At 42.0% G+C, this 24,105-nt stretch overlaps 1 protein-coding gene across 3 annotated transcripts in view; it reads right to left on the reverse strand.

Annotated features, from left to right (window-relative positions):
• Nucleotides 1-24,105, reverse strand: part of Cfdp1 (craniofacial development protein 1) — a 99,199-nt gene that overhangs the window by 52,383 nt on the left and 22,711 nt on the right. For 2 of the 3 annotated variants that reach the window (XM_042277731.2, XM_042277729.2), the window contains exon 5: nucleotides 21,837-21,956. The exons of the other annotated variant lie outside the window; for it this stretch is intronic. In XM_042277731.2, coding sequence (XP_042133665.1) covers nucleotides 21,837-21,956 — 120 coding nt within the window. The remainder of the gene's footprint in view (nucleotides 1-21,836; nucleotides 21,957-24,105) is intronic. 3 annotated transcript variants of the gene reach the window in all.

A 24,105-nucleotide genomic window follows, 5' to 3' on the forward strand; every position in this document is an offset into this window, starting at 1 on the left:
CTATACATTTGTAATAAAATAAATCTAAATTTAATAACACAATTAAATCAAACCTTGGCTCTTTTTGTTTTGAGTCAAGGTATTGATATGTAGCCTTGGCTGGCCTGGAAATTGCTATGTAGATCAAGCTGGCCTCAAACTCATAGAGATCTCAAACTTAAGTTCATTTTTTAGTTTGTTTTTGAGTCTTGTCTGGCCTTGAATTCACACAGATCCCCTCACCTCTACTGTGGTTCTTTTTGTGAAGACTTGTTTTATTTATGTGTATATGCATATGTACATGTATAAGAGATTGCCTGTAGAAGCCAGAAGGAGGGCACTGAATCCTCTGGAGCCAGACTGATTACAGGGGTTTAGATCCACCTGACCTGGGTGCAGGGAACCAAACTTGGGTCCTAACAGAACAGCAAACACTCAAACACTGAACATCTCTCTAGGCCCTAAACCTTTGTTCTTAAGTAGATATCTTTTTAACATCTTCAATGGAAAATAACCAAAAAGTATTCCTACTGGGAACAGAGGTCTCCAAAGGAGCATTTATGCAACTGAGCTGTAAGCTGAATTACCTGCTTGGGTAATGGAGCACCATTTCATTTCAAAGTGTCTGGCAGATAAACCATACTCGTTCACGCTTGGGAACTTGACAGACATTTCTCATTTCTCAAGAATGAACGAAGTAAGTCTGTCACTTCAAGGAGAACAACTGGCAGCACTGGCTGCCAATGACAAATTCTGAGCTTTAGAATTCTGGAAAATGTGTACATACCACCATGAGCTGGACAACCTCCCAGTACTTTGCACAGTTTTCTGATGAAATTGGCAGTAATAGTAATCAATGTTATTTACAGAAACTATCCAGTGAAGTCAGCCAACATCAGAAGAGCAGCATAATCCAGCAAGTAAGTATTTCTGAGCAAATGAGACATGGTGCTACAAATCGTATCAGTGAATAGTTCTTCAGGCCGCAATGAAACTACAAAGTGCACGGATAGGCCAGATTGTGCTCTTAACTAAATCAGAGGAAACTAGCACTCTTCTTCACATTTTAGTGCAGCAGCACAGGACAGCAATCATCATCCAAACTGCTAAAACATTCCTTTCTCAACTACCCATTTGCATAAAGCAATCTGTCAAAGCAGATCACATGCTCACACAGATGTGAGGCTAGCTATGTTGTATTAAGCCAGGCACTAAAGAGATTTACAAAACCACAATGCTGTTTTTTGTAATTAAAAAAAGTTATGTTAACAAGTAATGGGCTTATACTTATTGTTATTAAAAAATGAATTGCAAGCTGAGCACAGTAGCATATCCTTATAATCCCAATACTTAAAAGGTAGAGGAGGCAGGAGGATTGTTGCAAATTCAAATGCAGCCTGGTTTATATGTAACAAGTTTCAAGCCAGCCAGGGCTGCACAGTGAGATCTTGTCACAGAAAAACTGAACAAACAAAAAAAGAATTATTAAATATTTTCATTTTCTCTCAGCTCTAATTTTATTTACAATAAATAACAACAGTTAAAACTCAGTCAAGGGCTGGAGATGGTTCAGTGGTCAAGAGCACATACTCCTCTGCCAGAAGACCTGAGTTCAGCTCCTATTATCCAGGCAGCTCACTCCTGTCTGTAACTCCTGCTCCAAGAGATCTGATGTCCTCCATAAACACCTGCACACACCCAAAGACATATACATAACTAAAAATAATAAAATAAAAATCTATAAAACCTGCTCAATAATTCTGTGGAGTGGAAAGAGGCCCTGAGAACAAAAAGATCAGAACTGCTGATCTGGAGCAATGTGCTGTGCCTTAACTTCTTGCCAGCAGGGAAAGCCAGGTTCCTATTAACAGGGAATAATTCACACCAACGGTTCCAAAATAGGAAAGCTCTGTAGAGGCAACTATGCCGTTGATTAAGTGCTAGATTCTAGTCTGTGTATTGGATCTCCTCCCCTACAAAGAAAGACTGAGTGGAGGGAGCGGAAGGATAAAACGGCCATTGCAAATCCTTCACCCTGCCTTCCCTGAAATCAATGCAGCAGTCACTTTACCAAGCGCTAGTGCTCACCTTCCACCAGACTGTCCTACAAGGGCTAACAGCCAGCTAATCTAGACACTTAGGACCATTAAAATGATGTCTTCAGGGCTGGAGAGATGGCTCAGAGGTTAAGAGCACTGGCTGCTCCGCCAGAGGACCAGCATTTAATTTTCATCACCCACAACTGTCTGTTAACTCCAGTGCTAAGGGATCCACCCTTCTGACTTCCACGGGCACATGGTGCACAGACATACATGCAGGCAAGGCAAAACAAACATAAAATAGAAATGTTAAAGTGAATTAGTTTTGGGGGTTTTAAGACAGGATCTCACTCACTATGTAGCCAAAGCTGGTCTTCTGATTCATGGGTGACCTTCTTCTGCCTCTGCCCTTTGTGTCCTGAGAGTAGACCTGTGAGTCACTAATGCCCACCTAATTTATGATTTACCCACCATTACCACACCAGCTTTTCAGCTCTTCTTCCTCTTCTTGGAATCTATCTGTCTGTCTATTTAGCTAGTTTTTTCGAGACAGGGTTCCTCTGTATGGCTCTGACTGTCCTGGAACTAGCTCTGTAGACCAGGTTGGCCTCGAACTCACAAAGATCTGCCTGCCTCTGCCTCTCAAGGGCTGAGATTATAGGCATATGCCATCACACCAGACTCTTCTTAGGGATTATGCTTTGCATTCATAACAAAGGGGCACTAGGGAGACTGAGGTAGGAGGATTCCATGAGTTCCAGGTCAGAGTGAACTATAGATCTGAGTTCAAGGCTAGCTGAGGCTATATAGCAAAATTTGGTCTCAAAAACAAACAATCCCAAGAAGAAGAAAGAACCTGAAGGGCAGTGGTGGTGCACGCCTTTAATCCCAGCATTCAGGAGGCAGAGGCAGGCACATCTCTGTTTGAGGCCAGCCTGGTCTACCAAGTGAGTTCCAGGACAGCCAGGGTTACACAGAGAAACTCTGTCTTGAAAAAAAAAAAACAAAAACCAAAAGCCCCCCCACCCCGCCCGCCCGCCCCCAGAGAGGTGGCAGTGGGGGGATCTGGAGTCTGTGGCCTGAGACAGGACACCAGACTATATCTTTAGAAGTATAGATAGCAGCAATGTGCTGAAATACCTTAGAATAGAACTTTGAATGGCACACTTTGAATTTGAAGAGTTAACTTCCTGTTCTTCAGGTACAGCTAACATTCTAACACTGAGCTATATAACCAACCTAGAAAGTTTTTGAAGCTGGGCATAGTGGCACTTGGGAGGGACAGAGGCAGGCAACCTCTTGAATTTGAGGCCAGCAAGTTCTAGGACAGCCAGGGATACACAGAGAAACCCTGTTTCAGGAGGGAAAAAAAAAGTTTCAGGATCTCATGAAATAGTCCAGGTTGGTCTAAAATTTATGATCTTGCCTCACCCTCCTGAGTGTTAGGATTAAAAGTGTACACTACCCCATCTATCCAGATGACTTGCTTTTGTATTATGTTAAAATGTTTGAGAAATAAGTTAACAAATAAAGAAATGGTTGGGCCAGGTGTAGTTCTGCATGCCTGTAACCTCAGCTACTTGAGAGCTAAGGCAGGTGCACCTTGAGTGTCAGGTCAGCCTAGGATAATGCAGTGAGACTCTATTCCAAAATAAAAAAGGAAGAAAGTTGTGTGGGTTGAAGAGATGGCTCAGCAGTTATGAGCACTGGCTACTCTTCCAGAGGACCCAGGTTCAATTCCCAGCACCCACATGGCAGCTCACAACTGTCTGTTGTATGATATTTTGTTTGTGTTCTGACAAATAAAGCTTGCCCAGCTAGCTCAGTCAGTAGAGCATGAGACTCTTAATTTCAGGGTCATGGGTTTGTGCCCCACATTGGGTGCCAGATGAAGTGTGATCCTAATTAGTCTTAACTCCAGCTCCAGGGGATCTGACACCCTCACACCAATGCACATAAAATAAATTTAAAAAGAAAGGAAGGAAGGAAGCTATGAATATAGCTGAGTAGTATAGTGTTTGCCTAGCATAAGTGAGGCCTGGGTTCAATCTCAGTATGGGCGAGAGGCACTGTTAAAGCAGGTGTGGTTTTTAGTTTAGAAAATAACAAAGCCAGTCTTCACCCACAACACAAGCCATGAGCCTGTGGGTTAAAGTACCTTCCATAAGACCACCTGTTACTCTTTATTTCTTCACTTACAAGCAAACCTATATTAGTGCTGTTTTGTCAAGGGAAAAGAATCACTTACTACACAACTGTAGTTTGCTGTTGGCCTTTATATTTTTGTTTGTATGTGTACATGGTTTTTTGAGTTAAGGTCTTACTATAGCCCAGACTGCCCTTAAAAACTCAGGACAATTCTCCACTGAGAGGTCTCTTAAGTGTTGGGATTGCGGGCGTGAGTCACTATGCACAAATCTCACTTTTGACAGCAAAACTTCTATCCCATGGGGCTATTTTATATACAATTACTAATTCTTCTTTTAAACAATGATACTCTGCCAGGCAGTGGTGGGGCATGCCTTTAATCCCAGTACTCGGGAGGCAGAGGTAGGTGGGTCTCTGTGAGTTCAAGACCAGCCTGTTCAACATAGTGAGTTCCAGGACAAGCTCCAAAGCTACAGAGAAATCCTGTCTCCAAAAACAAAAGCAAAAACAATGATACTACATGGAACCAGGGGTGAGGGCAGGAGGCCTCTCAATGGACCTCAAAGGCTGCAGCAAAGATCCAGCTGAGATTCTGTTACTATGGCAGCTGTAGATCTCGCGGCAATGGACAGTCTTGCTGTTTATGAGCAAACTACTGACTCTGACATCCAGCCCCTCACCCTCTGCAATCCAGTGGCATGTGAGCTAGGAATACTCAAGAATCACTACAAGGAGACAGAGAGATGGGGCCACCCTGAGATCAGACAAAGTCAAGGTCTGTGAAGAAAACAGAAAAGAAAAGAAAAAAGGGAGGGAGGAAGGGAAGGAGGGGGGGAAATGCTCACTGTGTTCATCTAGGAAAAAACCTCATTAACCACTCTCCACCCCCCACCCCCCGAAAAATAAACACACAATCTTTAAAACAGACGAAAAGACTTCACACCTTCATGGTCTCTCCTGACTGCTCCTCTGGGACCTATGCAGAGATGAGAACAAAGGCTGGGAGCATGAGACCCACACAGAGGGCTGGAACCCAGTTTGGTGGTACTATGTTGCAATCTCAGCATTTGGCAGACTGCAGCAGGAGGATTACCTCACATTTGAGGCTTGTCTGAACTACATAGTGAGTTCTAGGTCAGCTTGGGCTGAAGAATGAGATGCTGTCTCACAAAACAAAACCACCCCCCACAAGCATCAATCTATTACTTTAAACATCTTCTTGCCAGAAAGAAGATAAGGGTTTTATTTAATAATAATTTATCTTAAGATGGTAATTAATATACAAAGCAAAATAAAATATGCAAAAGGTATTGGAAAGGTAGCCTACATTCCACTCTCTGCTGTCTCTCAACCAGCAGAGTGTCCTTTGTGAGGTGAGGCCTCCAGAGCTGTCACTAAACCTGTAGTTGTCAAAGTGTCACAGGGACCCAGAGACCTCTTCTCTCCCGGGAGTTGAAAAGATTAAAATCACTTCTGTGATAACAATAAGACAGAATTTCTCCTTTTCTCTTATAAGACATGGTGGCATTTCCCACAGGGCAGTGTTATAACTCTGACAGCTAGTGAAAGTGCTAAGCAGCTGAAAGGTAGCCAGTCATCTTCTATGCAAACAGATACAAAGGAGAGTCCTAAAAATATAAAATAATGCCACATTTCATACTAGAGTCTAGAAGCTTTACAAAAGATACACAAAATTATGCTAGTCGCAGTAACAGGGGATGAGTTTTTTTTTTTTTTTTTTCTTTCCAAAATAAATCAATATTTTAAATTTTCCTGCTTTAGGGGCTGGAGAGATGGGTCAGAGGTTAAGAGCACTGACTGTTCTTCCAGAGGACCTGAGTTCAATTCCCAGCAACCACATGGTGGCTCACAACCACCTGTAATGGGATTTGGTGCCTTCTTCTGGCCTGCAGGGACACATGCAGGCAGAACACTGTACACATAATAAATAAATATTAAAGAAAAAATTTTCCTGCTTTAATTTAATTCAGTAAATGTCAATAGGAATCCTTAACTATTTATGTGAATACAAAGGAGACCTAAGAACACACAGGTTGAGAACCACTAACCTGTGTATGTAAGTAGGCACTAATTCATTCACTCACTGAATATGTGGAGTGTGTGAGTGCAGGAGCCTACACCTCAGGTATCTGTCCTTGTCTTCAGCATTGCTTTGAGGCAGGATCTCTTCACTGCTGAATCATCAGGCTAGCTGGCGGCCAAGCCTCTGGGGATGAGCTGGGATTACAAAAGCATGCTACTGTATCAGGCCTTTCTTTCGGCAAACGCCCAGCTGCATGCAGTCCTTACGCTTGCAAAACAAATACTCTACCTGCCAAGCCATCTCCCAAGCCCCCAAGCACTTACAAATGCATGCCAAGCTAGGAGCAGTGATCATTTCTGTAACCACATACTTGAGGGTAGAGGCGTGAGGATCAGTAGTTCTAGACTACCTAGAGCTACATGAGACCTTATCTCAAAAAACAAAAAGGGAGTACAGTGGCACATACCTTTAATCCCAGCACTTGAGAGGCAGAGACAGGTGGATTTCTGTGAGTTCGAGGCCAGCCTTGTTGATACAGTGAGACTCTGCATCAAACAAAAACAAACCAACAAAGGCTGGTAAGATGCTTGGTATGTTTAAAGCACATAAGCCTGGCAACCTGAGTGTAACCCCCACACAAAGGTGGAAGAGAAAAGTGACTTCTCTAAGTTGCTCTGACCTCCACACACACATGTGTGCACTCACATCACATCATATACTCTCATAGGGATAATAAACTAAAACAGGTCAGTTGTTTATTTTTAACGCTATTAAACAGTGGTCATCTACTGCCTCATTTTGGAAATGTTTATGAGTGTCTTTAAACAGGTTCTGACAAGGAAACCACTTCTTTACCTGTAGCTACAAATTATTTGGCCATAACTACAAGTTTAAGGTGGATACTGCTGTGTTTTTCCCACACCATCTAAAATATTCAGCATATAAATGTGTGGAGTTACTCTAATCCCGAAAAGAGCTTACAAGTCAGAAAGCAGTAGCTTGTGTGATGGGAGGGTACAGAGAACACGCTGATCTCCTGACTTGATGGACTAACCCTCTCTCAGGCAATAATTATGAACCCGAGCTAATGGACATCTGAAGGCACTGGAAGGCAACTCAAACAAGGCTCCAAATGAGCACGGGGAGGAAGGAAAAGCGTGCCAGTTCCTCAGAGTGCTTTCAGAGCACAAGGCTTAACCCACTAGGGAGAGGCTGGAAACACAGAGCACGAAGGTTTTAGTGCAAGTTTCACATACATGTTAATTCCACTCCCTAGTTTTGTGATCTAATGTTAACTAGAAAAGAGGTCAACCCTGTTATTTTAGAGGGAAAAAAATAAAAAGAACAAAGGAAATTGTCTTGTTAAGAATCATGTCTTCAGTGTGGTGTGTGGTGTGTGCTCAGGTGCCGTGAGGAGTCCGGCCTCCTGCTCCGTGCTGCGCCTTATCTCCTGGAAACAGTGTCCCACTGAAGCTAGCCATTCAGCTATGCTTCCACTGACTGCCTGTGTCTGCCCAGTGCGAGATTACAGGCGTACAAGGTCATTCCCTGCTTTTATATGGTGGCTGGGGCTCTTACCCACTGAGCCACCTCCTCAGCCCATTTTGTTTTAGCTCAGGCTAGAAGTTCTTATGTAGTCAAGAATTACCTTGAACTCTCGATCCTACAACCTCTACTTCCTGAGTACTAGAATTACAGGTGTATAACCAGATCCGCTGGAAGAATAATTCTTTAAAAAAAATTTAGTTACATTTATTTGCGTGTATGTGTGCATGTACATGAATGTGTACGTGTGTGTGCCATGGCACGTGTATGGAAGTCAGAGGACAACTGGCAGGAGCCAGTCATCGCCTTTTTCCAGGTGACTGAACACAATGTGTTCATCTGGGGATTGAACTCAGGCTGTCAGACTTTACCTACTAAGCCATCTTGCTGGTCTAAAAAAATAATTTTTATTGAGTTCTTCTGAACCAGAATGTATATTAAGATAACCTGTCTCATTTCATCTCAAAATAGCTCTATGAAGTTAGAAATTATGATTTCATCCTTTCATCTAAAAGAATCAAGCAAAGAGTTGAGCCTGGCAAGTCTATCCAAGTCCAAGGCATAAAAATTATATTCTCCTTACTTCTAAAGGAAGCAGGACTCTTCCCTCTACTGTAAAATCCAGGGGCCCCAAAATAACAGCTCTAAGATTTCAGTCTAAAGAGTGACAAGGAGCTAAGAACCCAGTAAGTAAGGACTCAACACAGTCTAGTGGCAGCATAAGCTGCGTGTGTGTGGGCATCCTATCTGCTCCTGAGTAACTGAGTACTGAGTAGTGGGAACACCCACGTTTATAAGATGGCTGCTGCTCGGCCTCAGTAAGTATCAACTGGCTTCTTAAGATACAGATCAGGTCAGCTGGAGCTCTCCAGTTCTCCAAGGAAGCAGTGCATAACTGCCCACCGGAAGGCTCAGGATCCAACCAGAACCAGAAAAATCACAACAAAAGCAGATCAAGAACTGGGCACCATTTATTTTTTCATGAAAGAATTAACAAGAAACTAAGCAAGGTATTCTGCTCCTGCCTCACAATCTTCATGTCAGTCCGTTCTCTGAATTACTGCTAAACTTCACTCAATTTCTCCTTTCACATTTTGTTTCCCGGAAGAAATCTCTGTCACTCACAAATTTAGACTCAATCAAGCTCTGATCCCAGACACATATACACACCTTTTACATACCTGGTTGAGTTCTAAACAAGAACACACGTTAGGAAGAATAAAAGCCCCAGCAAGGAACATTTTACTTCCAATGTTCCACACACAAACTGCTCACTAAAGAGGAAAATTAACTTTATCAACTTAGGAGAAAGAAAACAGCTCACGACCTCACTGTTTGAAATCAGATTTAATTCCCCACCCAGGAACAGACCGTCCTGGTGTGGAGGTCAAGCAGTGATGGTTGCTGGATGAGCCTCTGTGCAGCAACTGCTCTCACTCAGCCAATTACATTACTTGCTCTGACGCCCCTTCAGACCTAGGTTTACTCAGTTACACTTGCCGAGAGAAAAAGCAAGCACATTTCCTGGGCCCCATTCATAAAAAGAGCACAAGGGCCCATTTAACACCTTCGCAGGCAGATGCACAACTAGCCAAGGTATGCTTAAGTGATCTCATTTCATTCATTCTGTGTGTGCGCGCGTTCGTGTGTGTGTGTGTGTGTGTGTGTGTGTGTGTGATACCACTACACCAGACAGCAGAGGCCTGACATGTGGTGGCTCACTACCCATAACTCCAGTTCCAAGGGACCTGACCCCCTCTTCTGACCTCTAGGGATAACACAGGAATGCACACAATACACCTACATACATGGAGGAAAACACTCATACACATAAAATAAAAAAAATTAAAATTTAATGTTTTTAAAATAAAAAATTAAATAAAAAAGGATGAGAAAGACTAGAAGACACACTTTACAAATATGTATACATGCCAAATAGTCATGTGAAAATACATTATCTGTACAAATTTTCAAGGCAGTGCAAGCTAAAATTACAGGAAATACCATTCCATAGTTCCTGAAATAAAAGACTGACTACACCAAATGTAAACAGGAGATGGCCAGTTAGAGCTCTCCTGGGCCAATGGCAGGAAAATAAAACGGGACAACTATCTTGAAGAACTGTTTTCAGTTTGGCATGCGCATTCCTAGGTATTTATTGCCTATGGATGACTGAGTGACTGAGCGTGGTGATGCATGCCTGTAACCCCAGGTGGAGGCAAGAAGATTAGGAGCTAAAGGGCAGCATCAGCTCTTTAGCAAGTCAAGGCCAGTCAGGTTTACACAAGACACCCTCCCATCATGCCTCCATATTCCTCACCCCAAAAAAAGATTTAAAAATAACCATGGGCTGATGAGACAGCTCAATGGGTAAAGGCTTTACAGGAAGCCTGACAACCTGAGTGGGAGCCATCCCCCAACCCACAGGTCCAAGGATAGAACAAACCCCTAAATCTTCTTCTGACTTCCACAAATGAATACACACAAAGGAGAATTTTGAAACATTTAAAGACAAACAAACAAACATAAACCATCAAAACAGTAGAATGGATGGACACAACCTGCTACATTTACAAAATGGAGATAAAACAGAAAGAAACTTCTAATACACATACCAAGGACAAATCTCAGAAACACTGAGTCAAAGATGCCAGGAACAAAAAAGCAAAATAATGTATAGTTTATTTACATGAAGTTCTGAAATAGGGAGAACTAACCTACCAAAATTAAACTAATAGTTGCCAGTGACAGAGGTGTAGGGCAGAGCCAAATGGGAAAGGGGTATGAAGGAACTTTCTGGAATGATGGCATAAAACATCCTATTTGAGGGTTGGGGATAAACTGATGTATACAATTGTAAAAATCCACTGAGCTGAATGAACAGTTAAGGGTCCTGTGATAACCAACCTAATTCCTGTCTTGAAAGTTTCATGCTATGAGACCAAAATAAGCAACACTCAACAGATGCTGCTAAATCCATAGTGAGCAATCTTACAGATGAAGAGTGAGTCTGGCGGATTCTCATTCACATATTCTCACCATTGTTTATCATACAGTGACAGGAGACCACACAATCTCCTCAGTGTTAGCAGTTAGTAGCTAGTGACTTATAAATGAGATGAATGCACACTAACCACACTAAGATGACATGCTTGTCTCTGAAATCTTCTTTCCAATGAATGTCCAAATAAGGATGCTGGCTCAAGGAACAGAAGGAAAGAAAGTAAAGAAGAAATGAAGTATGAGAGAAGACACAGAAGACGCTCACAGTGTTAGGGAACAGTCTACTCCGTCGAGTGGCGAAGGAGATGGGATATGAAGCTCTTCAGCATGTTTGAAGTGAAAAGGAAAACACGGAGATGGAGAAGCTATGCCTCCCTGGGCATGGTGGTGCACACCTTTAATCCCAGTACTCGGGAGAGAGTCAGGTGGATTTCTGTGGGTTGGGGGCTAGCCTGGCCTACATAGCAAGGTGCAGAGCAGTGCCAGGGTTACATAGTGAGACCCTGTTTCAAAAAAAAAAAAAACAAGCCGGGCGTGGTGGCGCACGCCTTTAATCCCAGCACTCGGGAGGCAGAGGCAGGCGGATCTCTGTGAGTTCGAGGCCAGCCTGGGCTACCAAGTGAGCTCCAGGAAAGGCGCAAAGCTACACAGAGAAACCCTGTCTCGAAAAAACCAAAAAAAAAAAAAAAAAAAAAAAAAAAAAACAAACAAACAAAAGGAAGTTATACCCCTACATGGCCTCCTCTCCACAGCTTCCCAGAAGCAGTAGGAAGATTCTCCAAAGCTACAAACAGGTGCCTTAGCACTACACAGAGTGTCATGCCAGGACAGAATGTTTTAGCTCATGTCCCTTACATCTACACCACCCAGCAACTTTGTTTACTGCCACCAGCCAAAGCCTAAATACTTTGCATATCAAATCCCTTCAGCACACTTTAATCTGGCACCTGTGCTAAAGGGCAGAAAACAACTTAAGGGTTTTCCTGTTGTCCACAAGACAGCCTGAGTTAAGTGCAGGAAAGGCTGACGGAATACCATGTGTTTCCTGGCTAGGAAACAAGGCTACCAGGCACATGGCAGGGCTTCTGCATATTCCAGCAAGGATGTGCATTGTGAAATGTGATTGTGGAAACACTTCCACAAGGAGACAAGTCGACGTCAAAGAAGGGAAATAGCAGGAATTGCAAAATAGGTCTGTGGGATGAGTAAAGAACTTCCTCCATGTCTATGCTTGAACTACAGTGTGAGTAAGCTCAAGTGTCATTCCAATCACATTTCAGACACTCCAAACTGTTCCACGCTTAGTCACTTGCTGGACACAAGCGATGGAATCCAAACCAACCTGCTGTTACAACTAACACTGAGAGGAGATACAAACTCAGAAAGGATAATGAGTCTCCAGAGACCAAAGTTTACTTGTTGCTTTTTTTGCGAATGTGATACTGAAGATCACGTATGTATATATGACACTGACACACACTGACACACACTGACACACACACACACACACACTGACACACACACACACACACACACACACACACACACACACACACACACACACACACACAGAGATTGTTTTACTCACTTCAAATTCACCAAATGCAATCCACAACTCTCCACTAGTTGCTAAATGGGCTGGCTAATTTTATGTCAATCTGACACAAGCTAGAGTCATCTGAGAGAAAGGAACTTCAATTCAAAAACTGCCTAAAATCAGGCTGTAGGCAAGCCTGGAGGGCATTTTTGATTAATGACTGATGTGAGAGGGTCCACACCATGGAGGTTGGTGCCACCCCCGGGCTGGTGGTTCTGGGTGCATAAGAGAGCAGGCTGAGCAAGCCATGGAGATCAAGCCAGTATGTAGCTCCCCTCCATGACCTCTGCTTCAGCTCCTGCCTCTAGGTTCCTGCCCTGAGCCAGGCGGTGGTGTTGCACACCTTTAATCCCAGCACTTGGGAGGTAGAGTCAGGCAGATCTCTGTGAGTTTGAGGCCAGCCTGGTCTACATAGTGAGATCTAGGACAGGCACCAAAAACAAAACAGAACAAAACAAAACAAAAAAAGGAAGGGGGGGGGGGGCTGGAGACATGGCTCAGTGGTTAGGAGGACTCAATTCAATTCCCAGCAACCACATGGTGGCTCACAACCACCTATAATGAGATCTGGTGCCCTCTTCTGGCCTACAGGGACACATGCAAGCAGAACACTATACATAATAAATAAATAAATCTTAAAAAAAAAAATGATGCTTAAAAAAAAAAGAAAGATAAATCCTTTCCTCCCCAAGATGTTTTTGGTCATGATATTCATCATAGCAACAAAAACCTAAATAAGATGCTCAGAAACATGAAAAACAGCAACAGGATATCTGTGATGAATGTTTAAGATAAACTAAATATTTGCCACATAACATAGAAATACTAGACAAAGGATATCACTATTTTAAAAATTTACAAAAAGGAAAGGGAACCTCTAGACAGCTAGACTTAAAGGAGGAAGTGAAAAACCACAATAGTGCACATGACCTAATAGAATGACCAAGAGGGCTGAGAGATGGTTTTAATAACTTCCGGGCCTGGGTTTGGTAAACCAAATCAAAACAGGACTTGTCTTGGTGTTACGGAGAGCACACAAGAGCGCATCTCTGTTCAGGGTAGAGGCAGATAGGAAGACGTGTCTCTTCTGAGAAAACTCATATGGATTTGGGATTGAAGACTATAATCCTAACTACAGTGTTCTAGGGATTCCAAACCATACATTTACATTCAAAATTAGCCTAAGCCAAAGCTTAAACCAGGGCATCAAAGAAACATAAATTCATACCTATTTTGAAAAATACAGTTTAACTCCTAGCCTTAAAAGAGCACCATCATAAGAGAACAAACAGAATAGCTTTAGAACCTAAGAACTTCCTTCCAGTAAAAAACCTTCAGCTAGAAGTTATAAAGGAATTAAATAATTACACACATACCCTAGCCACGCTTTGTAGCACACGCCTTTAATCCCAGCACTCAGGAAGCAGAGGCAGGCAGATCTCTATGAGTTTGAGGCCAGTCTGGACTACAGAGTGAATTCTGGGACAGTTAGGGCTACATAGAGAAACCCTGTCACAAACAAAAAACAAACAAACAGAATAAGATCCCATGAAAAAGCAAATCTGAAAACAAAGCAAACAGGGATTTCTAAAAAAAAAAAAAAAAACCCCAAAAAACAAAAAACAGAAAAACTCAAAACTTAGCACTGAAATCAAAGGCAATGCTCAGATGTAAGCAGACTGGACAGTGCTAAGGAAGAAGTGAAGACACAAACACCGGAAACAACCAAGAGGCAGTTCAGAAATCATGAGGTAGACGACAGCAAAGAGAAGTTAAATGATACAAGGACAGGAGGAAACTGACTTGTCTCACGGGAGCTCCAGGAGAGAGAATGCAAAAGATGCAATAGTCAGAATGCCAGAGAATTTCCCAGGCCAGATAAAAAGTCACCAACTCAGACTGAAGAAATCAAATCTACACCAAAGCTGAAAGACAGTAACATAGACTAAAGGGAATGAGTCCCTTCTGGCTACCACACAGTGTAACTTAGAAAAAAAAGAAAAACTGGCTAGAGATAAAGGATGGATTTCCTTAACATGAGGCTAAAGAATCTAACTAACAAGAGTAAATTTTTGGGCAAGTAATATAATTTGAACTGAGCCGCTGCCTAATTATCCTGGTAGTGGCACGCTGGATGGATGGATACAGGAAGAGAACCTGTGGGTTTTAAGTAGACTTAGGAAACGATTACAACAGTAGACTTTAGCCTACAGATAGATATTTAAAAAGGTTATGGAAGTGGGGATAAAATAGGCCACTATGATGAAGGAAGAAGTGGGTGGGATGGAACAGAGGATAAGAATATTTAGAGACCCATCAAAGATACAATTAAAAGAACTTACTGGATTGGGTTCAGGGTAGGGAGCAGATGAGGAAGAACTCTGAGGTTTGGGCCCAGTGTGCAGTACACTTCCCTTGCCCCTGAACACGAAGTAGGGCTGTGCAGGTCAGCTGCTGGATTGGAAAGAGGCTTTTGGCAAGCTTCTTAACATTAGGGCTCACTACAAAGGGCCCACGAGAAGGGAGGGAGGGGCCATGAATTTGAATGACCCTGGGATGCACACCATAGTGCCCAACAATTAACATAATAAAGATACTTTCCTCAGCTGGGCAGTGGTGGTGCTCGCCTTTAATCCCAGCACTTGGGAAGCAGAGCCAGGCAGATCTCTGTGAGTTCCAGGACAGCCTGGTCTACAGAGCGAGTTCCAGGACAGGCACCAAAACTACACAGAGAAACCCTGTCTTGAAAAATCAAAACAACCAACCAACCAAACAAACAAACAAACAAAAAAGATACTTTCCTCAAACTTCTGGCTATGGGGAAAAATCCTTTCTCTTCCTCCACACTCCCCCAGCTGGAGCGAAGGAAGAGCTCTCCATCTAAAGCAGAAGGCACGGCAAGGCATGGGTTTCCCATTCATCCTCAGTCAGCAACTGCTGACATGGTGTCACGTTCAAATGCAGCTAATAATCAAACTGTGTTTTTATGGTCCTAACATTCATGTTCACTAGGTCAAAAGACAGATGCTTAGAACCTGTCATTTTCTCACTTTTCTGTTTCTTTAGGTTTTTCTAGCTCATCTATTTTTCAAAGTTTTAAATTATTTCATCTTACATTTACAATGGGTTTGCTTGAATAGTAGGGCTTTGGCAAGAACTCAGGCCCATGGAACTAGATACAGCAAATGCAGACTTCAGGCCAGCCTGATTTTCAATCCCCAACCAAAATAATTAGAACACAGCTGCTCAAGCATCTCCTGGAGGAAAAATCCCTACTTGAAATAAAAAATTTAATATGTAATATGAATCTTGCTATATAATCATAGCCATCCACAAAATAGTACTAGGAATCTTTTATCAGAACCTCGATCAGAACATACAGCCACGCTCCAAATGAATGGCATTCTTTATGGACACTGGAGCAGATAGTAACTTCCACGCACAAGTGCCTAAGACAGCAGCATACAGCATTTTGAAAGGATCAATATTAATAACGCAGTTCCTAAATTTCTTTCTTTATAAAATTCAAGGTTTTTAACCTGAACTTTTTTTACATTTATTTATTTTTGTTTGGGGAGGAGGAGAAGGTCATGAGTACCACATCATGTGTACAGAGGCTACTGGACAACTTGTGGGAATCTCATCAGGATATTGGGAACAAACGCCTTTAGTGGTTATGCCACCTGTCAGCTCATCTTTATTTGTATTTAACAACCAAACACCTCCATAAATAAAACTGCATATCATAAAAATGAAAGGAGTAAATCATTTTCCAAACAAAATAGAGTTAAAACAATTTAATGTATCTAGAAACTGCACAGAACAAAGAAATCTCAACAGACTAATCTAAATAGACAAAAGAAAAATGTACAGCACCATACACAGTCTTAGGAATGCTTCAAGCATCTGAGAGCTTGCTTTCCTAGGATTAATCTGCCCTCTAGTGCATGCTCAATGATCACAGCTGTAACTAACCAGGGGACTTGGACTCATTCCTAGAGCATCACAATGCTCTTTTTAAATGAAGGTCTTCATCTCCCTGTTCACAAATCCATTCCCACCATTATCCTGAGTCAATTCTGCTAGTATAATAATTGCAAGTGCCTGTTCTACACGTGCAAAAGGATCTAAAGTACTTCACTTTTTTTCACACCAGGAGAACTGTGGCACAGCTGAGACTGTAAGAATACAACAACAATGGGTTATAATACACTCTCCAGCACGCTAAACTTATTTTTTGATGACTTCATCTGCAGAGCTTTTGTTTTTATATTATTTTTTGAGACAGGGTTTGCTAATATCCCTGGCTTGCCTAGAACTTGTTATGTGGATCAAGCTGGCATCAAACTAGCAGCAATCTATCTTCTTGCCTCTGCCTCCCAAGTCACCACACCTACCTAGCTAGAGGTTTATTTTTAGAACAGTTTAAAAGTACCTTAAAGAGACTAGAGAGATAGCTCAGTGGTTAAATTGCAGGGGACCCAGCTTCAGTTCCCAGAACTTACATGGTGGTTCACAACCATCTCTAACTCCAGCTCTAAGGGATGTGACATCTTCTGGCCTCTGTGGACATCAGGCACATACGTGGTACACAGACACACATGCAGGTGAAACTCCATACACAGATAGTAAATTTTCAAAAAATTAAAGAGCTACTGTCTAGCTACTGTCTAACCCACAAATCCTTGTAGGGATATACCCTAGGGCAATGAAAACATCCAACAACACTCAAGTTTGTACATGAATGTCCACAGAAGCATTTACAGTAGCCAAACGTAAAAGTCATCCTAAATCCACTAATTAGCATATACATAAACAAAAGGTAGTATAGTCTTATAATTGTATTATTCCACAAAGAGTATAAAAAAGAATAAAGTATACATAAATGCTGTAACATGGATGAACCCTGAAGATAATTCTGTTAAGTCAAAGAAGCCAGACACAAGGGCTGGGGAGGTACCTCAGGGTTTAAGAGGACTTAATGCTCTTGCAAAGGACCCAGGTTCTGTTCCTAGCACCCACATGGAAGCTCACCATCACTTTTAACTCTAGTTCCATGGGATCTAACACCCTGGCTCCCACAGGCACACACATAGTGCAGACATACATACAGGCAAATACTCATACACATAAAATACATAAAAAAGTCTTAAAAAGAAAAAAAAAAGCAAATATTGGAATTCCACTCATGAAATGCCCAAAATAATCAAACTTAGACCCAGAAAGTCCACGAGTGAGGTTGAGCATGAACATGGGAGAGTGACTAGTAATAGGTCCAGTGTTTCTAAACTGTCCAGTGTAGGTGACAAAAACCAATTGCAGTTGCCCATTACTATGAATATGCCCTGTGAGTTTGCTAGAAACCAATGAATGGTATAATTCAAATTGATAAATTACATAGCATCACATTTAATCTCATCAAAGTATTTTTTGGTTGCTTTTCGTTTGCTTTGGGCCAGATTTGGTAGCGTACACCTATAATCCCTGCACTCAAAAAGTTGAGGCACGAGGATCACAAGCTTGAGGCCAGCCTAGCTATATAGTAAGACCCTGTATTAAAAATAAACAAACAAGCTCCAAAGCTACACAGAGAAACCCTGTCTCGAAAAACCAAAAAACAAAACAAAAACAAACAAACAAACAGCCAGTAGTGGCGCACGCCTTTAATCCCAGCACAGGGGAAGTAGAAGCAGGTGGATCTCTGTGAGGAGGCCAGCCTGGTCTATAGAGTGAGTTCCAGGACAGCCAGGATGGTTATACAAAGAAACCCCATCTCACAAAACAAAAAACAACAACAACAAATGGCACCCACAAAACAAACAACCGAAAAATCATCTAATTATACATTACTAAATGAACAAAGCACTGTTCATTACAGAAAATCACTTCGATCTCCCATACTGTCAGGTCATGTTTGCTGGAATATCTACTTTCCTCTATTCCCACCACCCCCCACACAAGATTTCTCTGTGTAACAGTCCTAGTTGTCCTGGAACTCACTCTGTAGACCAGGCTGGCCTCAAACTTACAGAGATCCACCTGCCTCTGCCTCCCAAGTGCTGGGATTAAATGTGCGTGCCGTCTGGCCTCTATTTTTAATTACAACAATTACCAATAAATTTTTACTCATGACATCCCAGACATTTATTTCTGTTGGGATCTAGCTGGAGGTCTTACTTCTGTGCCTGAACCACTCAAAGGACTTGGCTTTGGTGTGTATGCAAGCTTTTAATATACATTCAACTGTAAACATATCACTGGAGAAAGAAAATATGAACATACCCAAACAACAAAACAAAAAAACAAGGCAACCAGAGAAGTCTAATTGAAACATTTCCTCCCAACATTGCGGCTATGTCTGATTTCTGTTAATTTAGGAAAGGTCAACTGTCAACTGTTCAGACAGAAAAACTATTCCCAAAGGTTAGGTTCCTGGGACAGTCAAGGCCACCAACACTGACAAAGCACCTGAACAGGTCTTACTGTTGGTTTTCAGAGACAGTCTCAAGCAGTCCAGATGGACCACAGACTCACTATGTACTCAAGGCTGGCCTTTAACTCCTGGTCCTACTGCCTTCACTGCTGGGGACTAGGATTACAGTCATCATACCCAGCTTATCAATATGAGCCATAATCTTCTTATGGCTCTATAACAAATCCTATCTTTTCTGTCTTTGGGACAAACACTGCTTAAACTGATGCCACCAGGGACTTGTCTGAGATTCAACAATAAAGCCTTTTTCTATGTCCAAAAATCAAGAACAAGACAAAACCACAAGGGAAAAATCGTATCTATCAACCTTATTTTATCACCTTAGTTTGTTCCCAATCTATAAGGCTACAGCTTAAGGTAGTAACTCAATAAAAATAACTCTGTGCTTACAGCAAGGATTGTTAAGTTCTGATGAGACTAATGGAGTAATAAATGTGGAAGAAAGAACAAATGTGGGACTGAAGCCTGCCAGGCACCAGCTAGTAGAGCTAGATGAAGCAAGAATTCAGTGTGCAGAGGAAGAGAGATCAAGAGGCCTGGATGATGAAGCCATGGGAATTTAGACACACTAAAGAAGCATTGTACTTTCCTCTATCAAATGTAACAGCCTGATTCTGGCCTCTAATTAGAAGAGGGCTTATTCCATCCCCAACACATAAACTCTGACTTTTTATAGCCTAAGCTGCATGCTATTTTAAACATGTGGAGGAAATGCATTTTCAGTTACAAACATTGGCTCCTCGGCATCTGTCCTTATTTGTTACTGAGAGATGTGGGGCAGGATGTTTTAGTCTTCTGCACTGGTTTTCCTGTGTTGCTTAAATCTGTTTAGAGAAAAGGGAAATACACAATTTCTATAAACTGAAGCAGCTCCCAAAGTGGGGAGAAAAAAAGGCCATGGAAAACATTTTACTGTATCACTTTTCTTTTATATATTAGACGACTCCTGCAAATTCCTCCCTTGAAAAGACCTTCTATACTTAAGTGGTATCTGTTGCAGATAGTTTTCACTGATAAAATGAGTCCAAATCCCAAAGCAGATGACTTCCTTTGGCATTCCAAGCAGTTATAACTGTAAAAGTTTTCTAAGACACAGGTCAGAAAAACAAGCAGATCACCCTTGAAGGCCGTGCAACTTATCAGAAATTGAAGGCATAATACTGTACCATAGGTAGTTAAAAGTCCCATATTCATGCACTTTTACTCAGATACTTAGAATATATTCTTATACTCTGATATATTCCATTATAGCTTTCAAAGAAATGGATTTCGACAGATTTCATTTTACTCTTTTTTAAGAGAGTCAGTGGGTCATTAATCTACTAAAAATATTTCTCTAGAACAGCTGCCAGCAACGGCTCCTTTTCTCAGCTGCCCTGTGTCCCGGTAGCTTTCCTGTCCACAGCCTCAGGAAGACTCCTCCCTCCTTAATGAACTCTAGTCAGACTCCTTTCAGCCATTTCTCAACCAAGTCTTGACACTGACTCTTGTCTATGCCAGGACTATCTAGCTCAGGTTTAGGAGGAATCCATCTCAGTCAATTTAAAGAGACTGTCCTATGCTGATATCCAATCACCTCAGCTGCCTTTAACAAGAGTCTGTTTAGCCAGAACCTTCCATAGCAACAGTACTATTAATGTATAACAGGAAAGGTGGTTAGTATTATCTGAGAGGGGTCTCCCTGACATCACTTCTCACATAACTGACTTGCATGTAAACCTATCTGAGATTCTACTCTAGGTAAGTGCACCCTAGAGGATATAACACTGTAACAATATTACTCAGAGTTGGAGCTAAAAAGATGAAGATTTGCCTACACAGTTTGATAGGAAAATTGGATGAATTTTTAGTGGGAGAAAAAAATGTAAAATAAAATGTTCCTGTTTGCCAGGCATAGTGATGATATACACCTTTAATCCCAGAATTCAGGAGGCAGAGGCAGGCAGATCTTGGTGAGTTTGAGACCAGCCTGGTCTACAGAGTTAGCTCCAGGCAAAGCCAGGGCTATATAGTAAGACTGTCTCAAAAACAAGAAAAAACCAACAACTTCCTGTTTACAGCAAAGGTGGGTACATTAATGAGGTGGCAGTCCTCATCTGGACAGTCAGAGGAGCCAGTGTAGGAGCCTGGTCTACCAGAACTCTCTATTGCAGGGGATAGCTGGCTAGTTAGGGATGCCCATGTGATGAGGCCTACAGCCCTGGGTTTCTCTTATTTACTTCTTATATATGCTAAGAAGACAGGAACTTTGCTTTTTCAAAGAGAAAGAACTTCAGGCTTCAGCTGAAAATAACTAAAGCATGGAACGCACAAAAGGAGTAAACTATCCGAGTTTCTTTCTTTTGATCATTTTTGCCTGCTTTCTCTGAGACAGAGGCTCACTCCGATACCGACACTAGCCTTAAATCCTGGGCTCAAGTGATCCACCTCCACCTATCCCAGCAGCTGGAACTGCAGGCATGAATCCCCCTGCCCACTCGACTTTCTTATTTATGTTCTTTTGTCCTCAAAGGCAAAGGGGGGTGGGAGGTGGAACTAAGCACTCAATTCAAACATTCATTAAAAGTTCTGATGAAGAGGCAGGCGGATCTCTGAGTTCGAGGCCAGCCTGGTCTACAGAGTGAGTTCCAGGATAGGCTCCAAAGCTACACAGAGAAACCCTGTCTCGAAAACTCCAAAAAAAAAAAAAAAAAAAAAAAAAGTTCAGATGAACTGCTAACGTTGTCATGCAAAAATTATTATTTTTTAGTTATATAATTTATATGTTTAGCTTTGTGGTTACCTTCTTTCAAGCTGGATTATTAAATAAGTAACATAGCTAATTTTTTTTCTAGCAGACTCTATCTGGGTAAAAACTTGCAACAAGGCAGAGCAGAAGTTTCCTTCCCTATCTCAGAACAGGAGTGGTGACCACTACCTTAGAAACAGGGTCTTGCACAGAAGTTTCCCGAGTGTGCCAAGACCCCTGGGACAGACACACATACTCACCCCGACCCCGCAGGGAGTGGTGGCGCTGCTGAAGTGGCCACAGCCTGAGGGTTTTCCTTCTCAGTTTGCTTGAGGAAAGACTTGGCTTCCTTGGATGAAGCATCTACTTCCTTAGTCACCCTGTTTCACGGAAAGAGACATCAATTTACAAGTGGGCCAAGAAGTCAAAGTGCAGCAAAGGACAGAAAGGAAAACTGGGAGCACACTCACTGCTGAGTCTCCAATCAATTCCAGCCACTTGATCAAAGTCCCTCTAACAGTCCCACCAAGCGATGCTTTCCCAGACTAATGGTGCTAACTAATGACACGACCAGTAGTGAAATGTCATCCAAGTCTGCTCCGTTACATCTGTCAGTGTGAAGACTCCGCTTCACTGAGTCTCAGCTCACTTGGTGACTCACGTGACGGCCACAGAGACTCCTGCACTACTCCTCACCTAACGTAGCGATATGAAGACTCGAAGGGCCAGTGAAAGGTGGGATGGAGAGAGGGGACACAGGGACAAGAGCACTGCCATCCACCATGTCAAGAAGAAAAGCAAACTCCTGGAAATAGTCTGCAGAAGGCTCCTTCTTGCTCTACACCTAAAACCAAAGACAAAACACAACTTCCTAAAACTGGGCAAATCACAACTACTCAGGGAGTAGCAGAATGTAACACAATACTATCCAATTTCAAATTTGGGGAACTGCATCAGATAAAACTGAGTTCTAAAGGATAAAATAAGGATACTTAAGATGTCTCCTCTTCCAGGTAAAGAGAAAAGGAGAACTATGTAGTGCATGCTTTGACATGCTAGAGCAACAAAAACATTTGGGGAATTTTGTTTAAATTCCAATCTACCAGTAGGCAGGTCCAAAATTATAGTCAGTGCATTATAAATATTCAAACAAAGACTGCCCAAAAATGATAGAATAAACCCTATAAACTCCATCTATGAGGGTATACAAGTCTCTACCACCTTCCAGGATAAATTTTCTAATGAAGGGCTACCTCGCTGCTGTACTTAACACTGTGTGTTATGTATGTAAGTGGCACCAAGTTAAGCTTGGAGCTAAGATGAGACAAGCAGTTCCAGGCAATACAGGAACACACCAGCAACACTCCACTGCTTACCATTTGCTGTTACAGCTGAGGCTGGGGAGGTTTGCTCTACAGCACTAATATACCAACGGGAAGCTCATTTACCTTCCTAAGTATTAAACCTGAAATCTAAGGGGTCATGCTCCTTACTCCACCATCCAGAGACTACACGGCAATTGAGTGAAAATTCTGCAACAGATGGCATATTCCAAACCTGCTCTTCCAGAACCTAAGCAAGCCCCTTAATGGCTATCTCACCCAAGGGGTTCTGTGTAAGTGGCTCTATAGGCCTTCTAAGGGCTTTCTCCCTTGGGAATATATCTTCAGAACTCCTAGCCTAAAGCTACTCTGCAACAGAGATCACATGGAAAGACCACACAGACACAGATGTCTAAAGAATCATTCCTAGCCCCAAGATAGCCGAGTCCTTAAGCATCAGAACTGGAAGTAAATGATCTTTATGATGGTCCCAACCACTGTCTGATTACAAGTACACAAGAGAGCCTGAGCAACAACCACCTACTTGGCCTTAGAGACCCCTGGAACTATGAGAAATTGTAACAGAACAGTTCGCTGTTTTATGCAAGCCAATAAATTTTAGGGTGATTTGTCATACTGCTAAATCAATACCCAAAATAAACCTGCATCAAAATATTGGACTTAATGCAGATCCCAAAATACTGGATTCAAAATAGTCCCTTGTCTTGAGTAAAAATTACTACAGAAAATTAATGTGATTAATGAAGAATTAAAGCATGCTTTATTGTCCACTTACTATCAAAGTCTACTAATAGTGAAACAAATGTAACTAAAACTATACAACATTAGTAGAAGAGGTAAAACAGAAAAAGATATTAATTTTTCAGAAAGTAAAGAAGCTGGCCATGGTGTACATGCCTGTAATAGCTTCACAATGGGACAGTTGAGCAGGAGATCAGGAGTTCAAAGTCATCCTCAGCTACATGAGATTGACTCAAAAAAAAAGTAGCAAATATCTAAGTAGCAACTGGTTTTGGTTTCTTCTCTGATCTCCTAAATTTACAGCCACGTGGAACGGATAACAGCAAGAAAGCCACGCCGCGTCACAGAACCTTAGAAAGGCTTGTTCAACTTAACTTTCAGGGACTTTCAAAGGTGAGAAAGAGGTGCAGGCTGCCACAACCAGCTGAAAGCTTGCATTAGGAAC

The sequence above is a fragment of the Peromyscus maniculatus genome, chromosome 5 (assembly GCF_049852395.1).
Source record: "Peromyscus maniculatus bairdii isolate BWxNUB_F1_BW_parent chromosome 5, HU_Pman_BW_mat_3.1, whole genome shotgun sequence".
In the NCBI taxonomy this organism is placed as follows: Eukaryota; Metazoa; Chordata; class Mammalia; order Rodentia; family Cricetidae; genus Peromyscus; species Peromyscus maniculatus.